This window comes from Thalassophryne amazonica, chromosome 8, assembly GCF_902500255.1.
Source record: "Thalassophryne amazonica chromosome 8, fThaAma1.1, whole genome shotgun sequence".
Classification (NCBI taxonomy): domain Eukaryota; kingdom Metazoa; phylum Chordata; class Actinopteri; order Batrachoidiformes; family Batrachoididae; genus Thalassophryne; species Thalassophryne amazonica.
Window position 1 is genome coordinate 106,590,705 of NC_047110.1, and position 16,761 is coordinate 106,607,465.

The window sequence follows — 16,761 nt, forward strand, 5'->3', positions numbered from 1 at the left end:
GTATAATGCCCCCCCCCCCCCCCCCCCAAAAGGCTGCAACAAACTGGGGAAATCAAGTCGCCACCCTCATGCGCTGTTTTTTGTTTGCACCCAACAGAACAGAGTAAGTTTTACAGAAGCACACAAACCTGATTGTTCTGCGAGAGTCTATTTAAAAACAAAGATCAGCCATGAAGGCAGCTTCGTCTTCTCCAGAGCCAAAGCGCCGCATCACAGCTGTTATTTGTAGATGTTCAAGCAGAAACGCTCAGGAGCCGAGATTGCGTGAAGTCATGAAACGTGGTTCATGAGACTTCAGCGCTTCTTTGTGCATCCATGAATCACTAAGTTCCGACACAAAGGCTGGTTTGGAAAAACCTTTTAGCAGCAATCAGGTTTTTTTTTTTTTTTTTCCCGTGTTGAACGTCCTCGTCCTGTTTGCTGTGAGCACAAAGTTTTTCAAATAAATCATGATCACAAAACCTTTTGGATGACTGGTGTGCTCATTTACTGCCATAATTTAATTTACACAAATTAGTCAACTTTAACTCAATTAGACTACACGACTAATTTAATAAAGCACAATTATCGAGCCTGGGCGCTGCCAGAGTTTCTAACAAAGTTTACACTGAATCTACCGTCAAAGAAAATCAGCTGATGATTTCTTTAGCTCCACAATCTGAAGACCTGCAGTAAATCAAAGACTTTACCCTGATTAGCTGGAATATAATTTGGATTTTGTTATTAGGGGGTGTCCAAAAATAAAATAAAAACACTAAATCTGAGGAAAATTATCTTGCTGCCTGGACAGATAATATCACTTGACAAGATGTCTTGAATTAAGATAGATGTAGAATCTTGGTACACTGCAAATTTGGTTCTTACAAAGAAAAAAAAAGTACATTTAAAAGCGTTAGATAATTTATTGTTTAGAGTTAATTTCGTAAGGGTCTGACATGCTTGTTTCTAGATTTAAACAATCTTAATTCAAGAAATCTTAAGTGAAATTATCTGTACATGCAGAAAGATAATTTTCCTCAGATTTAGTGTTTTTATCTGTTTGTCAACACCCTTTTTTCAGTGTACAACCTGAATTTTTGATGATCTAAGAAACAAGTGTCTGAAATTGGGATTTTTTTTTTAATTATTATATCTGCCATGGACATAAAAAAAAAAGCCTGCATTTGTCTGTCAGCAGGATTACGTCAAAACTACTTCACGGATTCTCACCCAATTTTCACCACAGATAAAGTGAGGAAAATAAGTATTTGAACACCCTGCGATTTTGCAAGTTCTCCCACTTAGAAATCATGGAGGAGTCTGAAATTTTCATCTTAGGTGCATGTCCACTGTGAGAGACAAAAAAAAAAAAAATCACAATGATTTTTTTATTTGTATGTTACTGCTGCAAATAAGTATTTGAACACCTGTGAAAATCAACGTTAATATTTGGTACAGTAGCCTTTGTTTGCAATTACAGAGGTCAAATGTTTCCTTAGTTTTTCACCAGGTTTGCACACACTGCAGCAGGGATTTTGGTCCATTCCTCCATACAGATCTCCAAATCTTTCAGGTTTGGAGTTTCAGCTCCCTCCAAAGATTTTCTATTGAGTTCAGGTCTGGAGACTGGCCAGGTCACTCCAGGACCTTGAAATTGCTTCTAACGGAGCCCCTCCTTAGTTGCCCTGGCTGTGTGTTTGGGGTCATTGTCATGCTGGAAGACCCAGCCATGACCCATCTTCAATGCCCTTACTGAGGGAAGGAGGTTGTTTGCCAAAGTCTCGCAATACATGACCCCATCCATCCTCCCTTCAATATGGTGCAGTTGTCCTGTCCCCTTTGCAGAAACACACCTCCAGAGTATGATGTTTCCACCCCCATGCTTCACGGTTGGGCTGGTTTTCTTGGGGTTGCTCTCATCCTCTAAACATGGTAAGTGGAGTTGATTCAAATAAGCTCTATTCTGATCTCATCTGACCACATGACCTTCTCCCATGCCTCCTCTGGATCATCCAGATGATCACTGGTGAACTTCAAACAGGCCTGGACATGTGCTGGCTTGAGCAGGGGGACCTTGCTGCCCTGCAGGATTTTAAACCATGACAGCATCATGTGTTACTAATGTAATCTTTGTGACTGTGGTCCCAGCTCTCTTCAGGTCATTGACCAGGTCCTCCTGTGTAGTTCTGAGCTTTCTCAGAATCATCCTTACCCCACAAAGTGAGATCTTGCATAGAATCCCAGACCAAGGGAGATTTCCAGATTTTTTTTTTTTTTTTTTAAGATTATGTCTCTCACAGTGGACATGCACCCAAGATGAAAATTTCAGACCCCTCCATGATTTCTAAGTGGGAGAACTTGCAAAATCGCAGGGTGTTCAAATACTTATTTTCCTCACTGTACATATTAGGCCATGGAAGACAAGACACCGTTAAGTTTTGGAGGTGCTCCCGATCCGAATCCAGATCAGGATTTCACTTTATATAAACTTTGAAGGATTACGTCAAAACTGCTTCAGATTCTCACCAAATTTGCACCACAGATAGATATTAGAACACGGAAGACCACTGAATTGTGGAGGTGATCCAGAATCCGTTTCAAGATTTCACTTTATATACACTTTGAAGGATTACGTCAAAACTACTCCACGGATTCTCAACAAATTGCACCACAGATAGATATTAGGACATGAAATACTCCACTAAATTTTGGAGGTGATCCAGATCTGGATTGCCAAACATCAGAAATCTCTAACAATTACTACAAAAACAAGAGCAATTAAAGTGGTTTGTCTACACCTTTTTCCAGGATTAAAGTAACATGTAAAAGTTACTGTGGGTCAGTCTTTTACAGTATTATTAATTTTAACATTCCCCCTCGGAGGGTGTTCTTGGTCTGGCCATATGTCAAAAAGGGGGTTTATGAATATGCAGCGGTAGGCTGGCAAAAACAAAAGTGTCGATCCCTAAATGTTTCCGACCCTGGCTGTGCACCCTGTACTGTCACGTTGGGTCAGCTCCTGGGACGTTAGACATTTCTGCCAGGGTTCTTGTAGCTAATTCTTCAATCGTGAATCGCAAAGGCTGTGAAACACGACAGTGGGGAATGCTCCAGGGATCAAGACGCCCCCGAGAAGATGAAACAATCAGGAGGTTTCCAAAGTGCATCACATGAACACATCCAGTCCACAATAACAGAAACAATTTTATTTTAAAAATATTTCACTGCTGATACATACAATACACTCATCATAGATATTTGCATAAAGTATACTCTTAACATGATAATATTTAAAGATTTGATACATTTTTTTTAGTGGGGGGAGGGATAACAGGGGCAACACGTAGTGTGAAGCATAGAAACAGACAGAACCACTAAAATGGGTAAGATGGAGAAAACTCAGGATGATCAGAGGACGGGGCGGAGCCTAACGCTTCTGTTACAGTGTGGACCATTCTGCATCCTGCAAAGTTGTCTTTTTTTTTTTTTTAAACAGGATGCTGTAAAAGTGACTTTAAAAAAACAAAAGTGCTCAGAGAGGGAGGGGATAATGTGCAGTGCTACTTGGACTCCAAAGTAATAACTAAAATTTATATTGTCTGTCCTGTAAGAGGTATTAAATATGTATTCACAAAATTATCTCTTATGGGCATGAGTTGTTGATGCAAACTTTTCATAAGCTAAAAAAAAAAAGACATGCGAATAAAGTTGCAATTATACGAGATTACATTCATGAAAATCAAGTTTGGCAAGAAAATAAAAAATAAGTCAAATGTTTAATACTTGTGGCGTCCAATGTTCCAAACTTTATTCTTGCAACTTTACATCTTTGCCGCCACGCTCAAAGATTTTGTTCTCATAACTTGAAACTTGATTCTTGTAAGGACAGCCCCCGACAATTAAAAAAATAATTAGACATGGAGTTACTTTCCAGGTGCATTCTGGAGAATCTGCACACTGAAGAAAATGAATTTTCCAGTAAGATTATTGATCCACCAACCTCTGATCAAGCTGACTATTGGCTGCCCAAAAGCGGCTCCAGACATGGGGTGACTTGGATGCTGCCCAAAAGCGGCAGCGCATGTGGGGGCGACTTTGGAGGTGCCCAAAAGCGGCGCCCGACACAAAGATGACTTTGATGCTGCCCAAAAGTGGCACCCCACACGCGAGAGACTTTGGAGGTGAGCTTAACAGCTTATGTTGAGGAAGTTAACCATGGTGGAGGAAACCTAGCAGACTCGTGTTCCCTCCTGACCCTGTAGTCTCACTTTTCAAGGATTAGTTCTATCGCCGTGGATTCTGCTGGCTTCTCATCTCTTCATCATCTTACGTTTATCCGTTTCGACACTCGACCCGTCTAGAAGTAGCCCTCAGACTCAAAAGGTAGTTTGCATTGAAGGTTTCATGTGGCCACAGTACATCTGTGTGAAGTTCTAAAGAGTCCAAAGTTCTAGAGTAGCTGCAGGACTGTAAAAATAAGTCATTAGTTGCTGCAGTAGAATTCATCTCAGAGGTATTTTTAGCTTCCGACAACGCAACGAGTTCCAAAGACTCCAGCTGAAAGACTTCTTGGACAAAATTCAAGCTCAGGTAGTGACGACGGTCCCCGCTCAGCCGTCTCTAAGGGCTTCGTGTGGACACCATGCAAGAGTCCAGGAGAATGTGTTTGCATGTGAATGATAATGACACTAACAGCACCAGTTCACCTGTAGGTGGTGCAGACCTCAGGAAAATGGCAGTGAAGAACGTTTCCCGGCTTTTTGTGAGGATAGAAGAGATAACTCTGCTTCTGCACAAATCGCAGCGTTTACGTCGCTTCCTCCGTTACTTTTTAAACACTTCGCACAGCAAAAACGTGCAAAAGAACCTGCCAACCGTTTTAAACAACAGCGCACCAGCTCGTTCTTGCAATTTTATCTTAATTGCATGAACATACGACATTCTCAAGATTTTTTTTTTTTTTTTTTAAATGCATCTCACTTCACAGACGTGAGCTCAGAGTAACGCGGAGGAAATGAGAAACTTAAACTTGAGATTTCATCAAACAGGAAGTGGTTTGGGTTTTTTCCTTTGAGGGCCAAACAAATCAGGAACATTTTTCGTCTCAGATCTGGTGGCTCCTACTGGTTGTGAACGGACTTTTCCAAGCAGGCGGGAGAAACTGAATGTCTCCTCCCACTGCGCCAACACCGCACAACATCCATGGTCCTGGAATAGCGTAGGACTCCTGCGTTTGTTCTGGGTCACTGACCCGGTCAAACGGGAAGCAGAACCGCCGTTTGACAAAATTCAGTCATAATGTTCAACAAACACTGCAAAATTATTATTTTCTCTTAATTAAATAAACTTAAAGCCGCGTTCCATTCTGCCATCAACATTGTCCAGTTTGTGACCATCCAATCGGCATCGAGGAGCCGACTGTGTGACATCACATCCTGCCCCTCTCAGACAGCCACCTTAAGACACGGCTTTAGGATTTTAATGTAAACGTCCATCACGTGTTGCCGTGAGAGACGCCATCGTATGTGATGAAAACACGCCGTTACGGGTTTGCAAAATAACGCCTCTCACAAACGAAGATGCACTGAAGTTTGAAACCGTGATCCTGGACTGGTTTGTTAAGATGGACAGTGTTTGCAGTGGATTGTGGAGAGGCAGCCGGGCCAAACTCTTTCTGCCGGTGGCTCCAGAGAGTATCAGATCTCACAAAGGCCAAGGGAGGTCGCTGAAGTCCACGGGCCCACCCAGGCCGGCGTCCGCCTCCAGCAGTGACATGATGACCGCCATGGCCGCCTCGTCATTACTGGGGCTGCTGGACCCGGGTTCGTCCATGATGTCAATACTCAGGTGCGAGTTCTCACCTGGGCAGAAGACGGAACAATAAAGGTGAAGAGGGAAAAAAAAATTAATAAAAAAATAAAAGCAGAAAGGTTAAATATGCGATGGTCAGTTTTTGTTGTTACATAGCCTCCACCAGGGGGAGCAGTTGCGTTTGTGTGCGTGCTTATTGAGATTTGTGATTTTCTGGATAGAAAATGTGATTCATTGATGGTTATTAAGTGTTTATGTTTTTCCTGCTTCTTTAACTCACTCATGATGGACTGGTTGGAGTACGGATAACCCACAGAATCCAGTCCGGGAATGATCCCAGTGCTCGGCAGTTCAGGCGTGCCTCCGTTCTGAATCTACACATAAAAAACAAAGGAAAAAAGAAAAAAGCAGATCAGTTTCAGGTCAACTCATCTCCATACAAACACTAAAAACGACAGCATGCACAAGCCCCGTTTTATTGTTTTTTTTTTTGTTTTTTGAGAGAAAGCTACTACCCATAATCTCACTCCTCTTAGTCACTACCCACAATCCCACCCTTGCTACACATTTATTACCCACAATCCCACTCATTACACATTTATTACCCATAGTTTCGCTCTTGTTGCACAATACCGTGAGTCACTTTTAGACAGAATAAATATTTGTGCAAGTGATTAAAATCATATCTTAAAGACAAATCAAACTAAAACTATCTCAGTCACAAAACAGTTATATTATCTATTTATTTATTCATTCATATAAATTTTCAACCGTTACACAAAAATAATCAACCACTTTAAACTTGGTGAAAACCTCAAGTCCGATGCTGATGAGACACGGTTATAATTTACGTCTATATATATACTCCCTGTGTTTACATGGGTTCCTCCGAGTGCTCCGGTTTCCTCCCACATCCAAAGACATGCAGGCTAGGTGAATTGGAAACTATATAACTGTCCAGGTCTCTTGTAAAAGAGATCTCAATCTCAATGGGACTCACCCAGTTAAACCAAAGGTTAAAATTTCAAAATAAAATATATGTGTGGGGCTTCAAATAATGTTTTGTTCTCAAATACCGCCTCAAATCAAATTAACTATTCTCAGATCTGCTGAAATTTTAAATTAATTATAGAATTCAATGAAAAAACTCTCAACTTTGACTTCACTGGCCATTTTCAGCTACTTAACACTTAGCGCCCCCTAGCAGCAGGTGTGAGATAAAACAAATAGTGTAATGGTTAACAAATTTGCAAACAAAATTTGAGAGAAAACCTTTTCTCTGCACAGAAGTTTAAGATGCTGGAGACAGGGGTGGTGGCCAAGTGGTTAGTGCACTTGGTTTCAATGTGGAAGGTTCCCAGTTCAAACCCCACCCCTGCCACATTTCTCCATGTAATGTGGAGTTTTTTCAGGAAGGGCATCTATCCAAAATAAATAAATAAAAAATAAAAAAATTGTGCCAAATCAACATGCAGATCCACTTTCGATCTGCTGTGGAGACCCTGAGTGAAAATAAGGGAGCAGCCGAAGGGTCTTACTTTCAGTTTAGTTTGCTGAAGCCTCTATGCATAAAGTGGACAGAGAAGAACATGCACACGGGCGCGTTACCTTCTTGCCACCGGGTGAGCAGGTGTCAGGCGGCGGCGTGCTGGTGATGTTCAGAGGGCTTGACCCACAGCTGGAGGGGGAGGAGCCTCGAATCCTGATCAACAGAGACAGAGGGTGTAATGCATCTGAAACAGGCTTCACACAGAGTTCAGTTTTGATCTCATTTGTGAATCAGTGGGTCACAACATCCGAAGTCAGATGACAAGAATAAGAGAGAAACACAAAGATGCACTGACAAGCATCAGTGTTACCATGGCAACAAGCACCAGCATGTAACTTTCAGTAAAGACACCTGGTACAGTTCTGGCGCCACGCGGTTCAATCAGCTGAGCTCAAGTTCATCTGGAAGGTTCAGATCTGAGGTGGAATTCCTGCACTGACAGATTTCCTTTTCCAAAATCATTCCAGTCACCCCCCCCACCCCACCCCCGCCATCATGTCGTGCCTGGTCCAGCCTGTCCACAGGTATGTCTCCAAAAAAATGTACATATTCTTAAAATGTTCAATATTATTATTAAGAGAAATTACTAATTATAATAATTTCTGAAACCTTTTTTTTTTTGGATTGATTTTATGAGAAATTATATTATTTTGATATATGTTGTGTGTGTCCCCCCCCCCCACCACCACCCCAAAAAGAAACTATTTATTTAATTTTTATTTATTTATGTTAAGCTCTAGGCCATAATTATCCAAACTAAAATAAACATTTAAAAACATTCTGTAAAACATTTTATATACTCAACAAAAATATAAACGCAACACTTTTGGTTTTGCTCCCATTTTGTATGAGATGAACTCAACGATCTAAAACTTTTTCCACATACACAATATCACCATTTCCCTCAAATACTGTGCACAAACCAGTCTAAATCTGTGATAGTGAGCACTTCTCCTTTGCTGAGATAATCCATCCCACCTCACAGGTGTGCCATATCAAGATGCTGATTAGACACCATGATTAGTGCACAGGTGTGCCTTAGACTGCCCACAATAAAAGGCCACTCTGAAAGGTGCAGTTTTGTTTTATTGGGGGGGGGATACCAGTCAGTATCTGGTGTGACCACCATTTGCCTCATGCAGTGCAACACATCTCCTTTGCATCATCCGTGAAGAGAACACCTCTCCAAAGTGCCAAACAGCAGCGAATGTGAGCATTTGCCCACTCAAATCGGTTACGACGACGAACTGGAGTCAGGTCGAGACCCCGATGAGGACGACGAGCATGCAGATGAGCTTCCCTGAGACAGTTTCTGACAGTTTGTGCAGAAATTCTTTGGTTATGCAAACCGATTGTTCCAGCAGCTGTCCGAGTGGCTGGTCTCAGACGATCTTGGAGGTGAACATGCTGGATGTGGAGGTCCTGGGCTGGTGTGGTTACACGTGGTCTGTGGTTGTGAGGCTGGTTGGATGTACTGCCAAATTCTCTGAAACGCCTTTGGAGACGGCTTATGGTAGAGAAATGAACATTCAATACACGAGCAACAGTTCTGGTTGACATTCCTGCTGTCAGCATGCCAATTGCACGCTCCCTCAAATCTTGCGACATCTGTGGCATTGTGCTGTGTGATAAAACTGCACCTTTCAGAGTGGCCTTTTATTGTGGGCAATCTAAGGCACACCTGTGCACTAATCATGGTGTCTAATCAGCATCTTGATATGGCACACCTGTGAGGTGGGATGGATTATCTCAGCAAAGGAGAAGTGCTCACTATCACAGATTTAGACTGGTTTGTGCACAGTATTTGAGGGAAATGGTGATATTGTGTATGTGGAAAAAGTTTTAGATCGTTGAGTTCATCTCATATAAAATGGGAGCAAAACCAAAAGTGTTGCATTTATATTTTTGTTGAGTGTAGTTTATATGCAATGAGTCTACAACATAAAATTTTCACTTACTGGAATAACAGACACAAAAACAAACAAAAACACTTTTTTTTTTAAAGATGCACCCATACTTGTCATTTAGTCCATCTAAAGGACTCATTTATACTTAAACCTGACATCATCACTCTAAGAGCAGGTTCAGGTTGACTGAGGTGGGACAGATCTGATCTGAGGCGTGTCAATGCTCAAATCCCACTTTTTTGCACCATTTTATTCTGCAGCCTTACATCCAACACAAACCACATTTGGCATTAAACTACCATCAATCACATATAAGCTCGACTAGTTTAAGCGTTCATGTTGAGCTGCTGTGATGTTGCTCAAACTCACCTCTGGATCTCCATCACTTCGTCTGCAATCATACGGCCGATCTTTCCAGCTCCTGCCCGTGTCCCACCAGGAATGCCAGGCACCGCCTGCAGTGCCCGCCTTCCTCCACCTGCACAAACAACAAATTAACAAACATACAATTGGTATGTATTTCTTTTAAAAGGAATAGTTCATGGCACCAATCTTTAAAGTATGAATAATTTGGCTTCAAGTCTGCGAGCAGGTACAGTAGTGTTTAGAATAATAGTAGTGATATATGACCAAAAAGATTAATCCAGGTTTTGAGTATACGAGGTCTATTAGAAAAGTATCCAACCTTATTTTTTTCAAAAACCATATGGATTTGAATCACGTGTGATTACATCAGACATGCTTGAACCCTCGTGGGCATGCGAGAGTTTTTTCACGCCTGTCGGTTACGTCATTCGCCTGTGGGCAGTCTGAGTGAGGAGTCGCCCACCCTCTCGATTTTTTCATTGTTTAGGAATGGCTCAGACTGCTGCTTTGTTTGATAAAAATTTTTTAAAAAACTGTAAGGCACAACTGAGTGGACACCATTCGATAAATTCAGCTGGTTTTCGGTAAAAATTTTAACGGCTGATGAGAGATTTTGGTCTGGTAGTGTCGCTTTAAGGACGGTCCACGGCGCCTGACGGCGATCTGCGCTCTGAGGCAGCGTCATCTCGCTGTTTCAAGTTGAAAACTTCCACATTTCAGGCTCTGTTCACCCATTAAGTCGTCAGAGAACAGAGAACTTTCAGAAGAAGTCGGCATGAGGAGTTTATGCGGACATTCCACTGTTAAAGGTCATTTTGTAATGAAAGAATGTGCGGGCAGAGTCGCATGTCGGGCCGCACCCGACCGCGGGGGGGTCGCGACAGGAAAAACACCTCCGTTTGAAAACTTAACGGGCAAGTTGGAACATGCCCAACTGTTAAACAATTTCTCAGTTACTCACTTGTTGAAAGCCATCCAAAGCCGCCTGAATTTTACCAATGGTTTTCAACACGGAGGTGTTTTTCCTGTCGCGGCACACACAGATTTGCGGCGTCATCACGGAAACGACTCGGCGAATTTGCGTGCACGTTCTTTCATTACAAAATGACCTTTAACAGTGGAATGTCCGCATAAACTCCTCATGCCAGCCTCTTCTGAATCTTCTCTGTTCTCTCACGACGTCCTGGGTCAACAGAGCCTTAAATTAGGATGATTTCAGCTCGAAACAGCCAGACGACGTCGCCTGGGAGCGCTGCGCGACGTCCCGCACCGTGGGAAGTCCTTAAAGCGACAGAAACACCCCATAATCTCTCATCAGCCGTTAAACTTTTCACCGAAAACCAGCTGAATTTCTCGAATAGTGTCCACTCGGATATCCCTCACAGGTCCCGAAAAAAGTTTGATAAAGCAACGCGCGCCGTCTCGAGCAGCGTCTCAAACAAAGGAATTCAGCCGAGAGGGCTGGACCAGTGCTCACTCAAAGCCTGCCCACAGGGAAATGACATCACCGACACGTGTGAAAAAACTCACGCATGCGCACGAGGGTTCAAGCATGATTGGTGTAATTGCACGTCATTCAAATCCATATAGTTTTTTTTTATTATAAAACTGCCGGTTAGTTTTATAAGACACCTCGTATTTCTTATTGTTACATGGGAAACAATGCACCAGTAGATTCAGTAGATTCTCACAAATCCAACAAGACCAAGCATTCATGATATGCACACTCTTAAGACTATGAAATTGGGCTATTAGTTAAAAAAAAAAAAAAAAAAAAAGTAGAAAAGGGGGTGTTCACAATAATAGTAGCATCTGCTGTTGATGCTACAAACTCAAAACTTATGTTCAAACTGCTTTTTTAACAATCCTGTGAATCACTAAACTAGTATTTAGTTGTATAACCACAGTTTTTCATGATTTCTTCACATCTGCAAGGCATTAATTTTGTTGGTTTGGAACCAAGATTTTGCTCGTTTACTAGTGTGCTTGAGGTCATTGTCTTGTTGAAACACCCATTTCAAGGGCATGTCCTCTTCAGCATAAGGCAACATGACCTCTTCAAGTATTTTGACATTTCCAAACTGATCCATGATACCTGGTATGTGATATATAGGCCCAACACCATAGTAGGAGAAACATGCCCATATCATGATGCTTGCACCACCATGCTTCACTGTCTTCACTGTGAACTGTGGCTTGAATTCAGAGTTTGGGGGCCGTCTCACAAACTGTCTGCGGCCCTTGGACCCAAAAAGAACAATTTTACTCTCATCAGTCCACAAAATATTCCTCCATTTCTCTTTAGGCCAGTTGATGTGTTCTTTGGCAAATTGTAACCTCTTCTGCACGTCTTTTATTTAACAGAGGGACTTTGCGGGGGATTCTTGCAAATAAATTAGCATCACACAGGCGTCTTCTAACTGTCACAGCACTTACAGGTAACTCCAGACTGTCTTTGATCATCCTGGAGCTGATCAATGGGTGAGCCTTTGCCATTCTGGTTATTCTTCTATCATTTTGATGGTTGTTTTCCGTTTTCTTCCACGTGTCTCTGGTTTTTTGTGCCCATTTTAAAGCATTGGAGATCATTGAAGATGAACAGCCTATAATTTTTTGCACCTGCGTATAAGTTTTCCCCTCTCCAATTAACTTTTTAATCAAACTACGCTATTCTTCTGAACAATGTCTTGAACGTCCCATTTTGCTCAGGCTTTCAAACAGAAAAGCATGTTCAACAGGTGCTGGCTTCATCCTTAAATAGGGGACACCTGATTCACACCTGTTTGTTCCACAAAATTGACGAACTCACTGACTGAATGCCACACTACTATTATTGTAAACACCCCCTTTTCTACTTTTTTTTTTACTAAATAGCCAAATTTCATAGCCTTAAGAGTGTGCATATCATGAATGCTTGGTCTTGTTAGATTTGTGACAATCTACTGAATCTACTGGTGCATTGTTTCCCATGTAACAATAAGAAATATACTCAAAACCTGGATTAATCTTTTTAGTCACATAGCACTACTATTATTCTGAACACTACAGTATGAAGCCCTGATCGATAATCTTGAATCTTGTATTATTAATATATCGGCACAGCCTGTAATCTGGTTTGTTCTTATCACTGCAAAAAGACAGGAACGCTGAAAATTTAACGTGGCATCTGATCAGAGTAACTCGCCTGCAGATCACCACTGTTGCGTGCATACACATGGTTTGCCTTCATCGTCTAAACTTTCATTTGAAGTTTAAGACAAGAAAAGTGGGGAGACGATGGTCTAGTGGTTAAGCGTTGAACTTGAGGCAAGAAGATCCTTGGTTCAAATCCCAGCCTGACCAGAAAATCACTAAGGCCCTTGGGCAAGGTCCTTAATCCACTAGTTGCACCCTGACATAGGGGTGAATGTGAGGCATTATTGGAAAGCGCTTTGAGCGTCTGATGCAGATGGAAAAAGCACTATATAAATGTAGTCCATTTACAATGGGATCGACCATCACGTCAATGGCAACACGCACCAAACAAGTAATCAATGTTATTCTCAAATGGATTTTCACAGTCTTGAGTCTCCTCCCCCTCAACAATATTGATGTTGGAATCTTGGTGCAGATCTTTCCGTTGTGACTCAAACTCATAGGAATTCGTTGTCAACCAAAAAAACTGCTACTATGGCAACTTCTGCGCTTGATGTATTCACTATTTTTATGAGCTAAACAAACGTGGGTATGGCAGAGACATGGCCCCCTGATGCACATGTGACACTAGTAATGTAAGTAAGACACTTTGGTTGCTCCCTTGTTTGCACTCAGGGTCACCACAGCAAATTCAAGGTGGACCTGCATTAAGGCTGCAGCTATCGATTATTTTATCGATTATTCTGGCGATTAATCAAGTAATCAGATAAAAAGTACTTTTGCGTTTTTAAACACATCAACAGTCCAGGGCTCTCCCTAAGCAATGGCACAATGTCCTTGCGTCATCATGGAGATTGTTAAATTTAGTGTATCCCTTTCTGTTTTCGTGGGTAATCATTTATTTTTTCACATCTTTACAAATTTTGGATCTTTCCTGGTATCAGGAGCTCAGCCAAAGTCAGGCCAAAGTCTTGACATTTTGCTGAAATGGTGATGAAATGTGGCTTTCTGTTTTTTGTTTTCCCCAACTTATAAAATGTAACCATTTTAAGTTTTTTTTTTGTTGTTGTTTAAGGTTGGTGAACTGGGTCCCTGCGTGATTTATTTTTATCCCTCTTTCTCTGTGATTCAGCTAACAACTAGGTTATAATGTGTACAAAAATAAAAGGACTCACCCTCAGCAGGAGTACTTTTTTACTTACTTTTTTCTATTGTGTAAGATTTTATATGACATGTGAGCTGACTGTAAAAGGTGACAAAAACTAGCTTCTCCTTCCATGAGAGTGGCAAGTTTTGCTCCAACTGATTGGTTGCCTGAAGAGATGCTACTGTGATGACAGTATTTTACCTTCTGACGTGAGAACGCTGTCCATGCTCTGTGGTGAGGCAGCGGACTGAGGGTAGTCTGATCCTTCCATCACAGGACACCTGCAGTGATAACAGCAAATGTAGAAATGAGGAACAAGAGTGCTTTGAGAGCACAATATCCCCTGCTGGCAAATACTGGTACAAGTGCTTGCTACATTCTGCTCGCTACATTCTGATAACATTTCAAGGAATTGTACCAAGTTTCCCGAAATTCCTCTTAAAGATGTGAGATAAGTTGCTTTCAGAATGCAGGCACCCACTCATGAAACTGGCAGGTTTGTTAATCAAGGGCCATAACTCTGGTAAAATGTGTCAATCTTGTACAATATTACAATATGCATATTATCAACCTATAACAAGGATTTGTACCAAGGTACAAGAAATTCCCACTACAAATGTGAGAGGAGTTGATTTCAGGATGCAGGCACCAAAGCATGGAACTGGCAGGGTCTAGATTTGTTAATCAAGAGCCATAACTGTAGTAAAATGAGCCCAACTGGAACAATATGAAAATATGTGGATTACCAACCTATAACAAGGACTTGTACCAAGTTTCACAAAATTCCTCCTAAAAGTGTGACAGTTGATTTTAGAACGCTTATACCCTTTTGGGGAGGGAGAGAGGGAAGGATGGACAGATATCACCATGACATAATCCCTTGTTGGGCCTTCGGCCAGCAAGGGATAAAAACTAAAATATTTCCAACAGTATGGAGCAATGAAAACTCATTAAAAAATTTAAGAAGATATTTATGAAGAATCTGCCTCAAACAACTTCAGGGTGATCATTTATTGTTATTTTTAAATACTTACGAAACCACAGTGTTGGTGGAGACAATGTACTCCACTTCCTTGGTCCAAGGGTTCATGAAGCTGAACCATCGGCTCCTCAGTGTGATGAAGGAGCCGTCTTTGATCTTAAATTTGTAACAGTTGGTGCTGATCTTTTCTCTCATCTGCAGCACTGTGGACAAAAGCATCAGCGCATCAGGCGAGCTCAAACACACCACGCACCAGCCGTCTGTTTGTGGGACGCACCTTGTCTGTGGCACTCCGCAAGGTGGCCGATGTCGTCTTGGTGGAAATATTCATAGAACGAAGTTCCCAGCAGCTCCTGGGGCAGATACGCCAGGATGGCTGTGGCTCTGAGGAGTCAGAGAAACAGAACGAAGGACTTCAGAGCCTCTGATTTTTATTATGTAAAACAAAGATGTAGCAGAACTTTGCATTTTGATCTGCTGCGTTGGACTACATGGTTTAACGTTGTGATATAAAGTACATTAACATAATAGAAAGATGCCAGGTATCATTCAGTATTTCTCTATTAGACACAAACTTTATCTTTAAGCCATGAAAACTTGGTCTAAATACACCAACAGACCAACAAGTCTCACCTCTGGTCAACAAAGACAAATTTGCCGTCGATGGCGTGCCGGGAGACGTACTCTGTGGGCTTCACCCTGATATCAGCCAGGCTGGATTGGGGGACGATGTGGGGGTGCAGCCTGCCAATGGCCACCAGGCAGCTCAGGTTGCACCCCTCATTGTCGGGCTCGTTGTCCTCGTCGAGACCCATCTTGGTGGGCGGCCAGCTCTTCAAGTAGCCCGTACTGTGGATGGTGCAGAAGCTCTTTCGGTCCACTGTAATGCAGATAGAAAACAAAGCGCGGTTATAACAGGAAAGGAAGTCGTCTACAGGTTTTATATCAGACGAGCTCTGACTGGCTGATCAGACTGGAAGTTGTAAAACTGCAGTAAGACTCAGTCAAAACTTCTTTTTTTTTTAAAGCTACTCAAAAGTTTAACATTAATTTCAAAAGAGGAGGGGGGAAACCTTCCTCACCACCTCAACACACTGAGAAAGATCATTAAAACAAGAAAGTAACATGGTTTAAGGACTTTCCTCCCAACCTGATGCAGTGAAACAAGTCAAGATTTTCACTACAAAAGTAAGAAAGTTTATCATCAAGTGACTGTCAATCAATCAATCAATTTTATTTATATAGCGCCAAATCACAACAAACAGTTGCCCCAAGGCGCCTTATATTGTAAGGCAAGGCCATACAATAATTACGGAAAAACCCCAACGGTCAAAACGACCCCCTGTGAGCAAGCACTTGGCAACAGTGGGAAGGAAAAACTCCCTTTTAACAGGAAGAAACCTCCAGCAGAACCAAACCCACTTTCTAAAGAGCCGCAATGCCAGGGTTCAATAGCGCGCACCGATCGGCCAGCGCTCAGCAATTAACAGCCAGCATCAGTTCTGCAGCAAAGCAAGTTTTAAAAACATATTTTGCTCTCCTTTGCTTTGCACCAAGTCTGTTTCTGTACAACATACCCTTCTTACCAGCCAACCTGGTATCAAGAAACAGTATGGGAGGGGAGACACAAGTCTCCCCCCACCAAGCAAAAGGTTGACTTACTTACAGGTGATTTCACTGATTAACTGATTCCATCTACTCAAAGTGATATTAATCAGTGAAATCACCTGGTGGAGACAGTGGCTGCAAAGAAAACCTGCCCCCCTCTTGGCCCTTTCTGAAACAAGTTGCCCACCCCTGTTCTAGATAAAAGCTGGTGTTGTACCAAGTTCCACAACATCATGAATTAGTTTGCACAGATGTCTGTGAAAGGGCCGTTTTTTGC

At 42.0% G+C, this 16,761-nt stretch overlaps 1 protein-coding gene across 4 annotated transcripts in view; it reads right to left on the minus strand.

The window, feature by feature from the left end:
• Nucleotides 1-3,165: 3,165 nt before the first annotated feature.
• The window catches only part of LOC117516257 (aryl hydrocarbon receptor nuclear translocator-like protein 1), a 79,994-nt gene continuing 66,398 nt past the window's right edge, over nucleotides 3,166-16,761 (minus strand). For 3 of the 4 annotated variants that reach the window (XM_034177186.1, XM_034177185.1, XM_034177188.1), the window contains 8 exons: nucleotides 15,510-15,756; nucleotides 15,154-15,260; nucleotides 14,929-15,079; nucleotides 14,096-14,175; nucleotides 9,616-9,724; nucleotides 7,399-7,492; nucleotides 6,071-6,164; nucleotides 3,166-5,840 (listed from right to left, as the gene is read on the minus strand). In XM_034177186.1, coding sequence (XP_034033077.1) covers nucleotides 5,683-5,840; nucleotides 6,071-6,164; nucleotides 7,399-7,492; nucleotides 9,616-9,724; nucleotides 14,096-14,175; nucleotides 14,929-15,079; nucleotides 15,154-15,260; nucleotides 15,510-15,756 — 1,040 coding nt within the window. In that variant the 3' untranslated portion in view covers nucleotides 3,166-5,682. The remainder of the gene's footprint in view (nucleotides 5,841-6,070; nucleotides 6,165-7,398; nucleotides 7,493-9,615; nucleotides 9,725-14,095; nucleotides 14,176-14,928; nucleotides 15,080-15,153; nucleotides 15,261-15,509; nucleotides 15,757-16,761) is intronic. The other variant, XR_004562344.1, reaches the window with a different exon arrangement.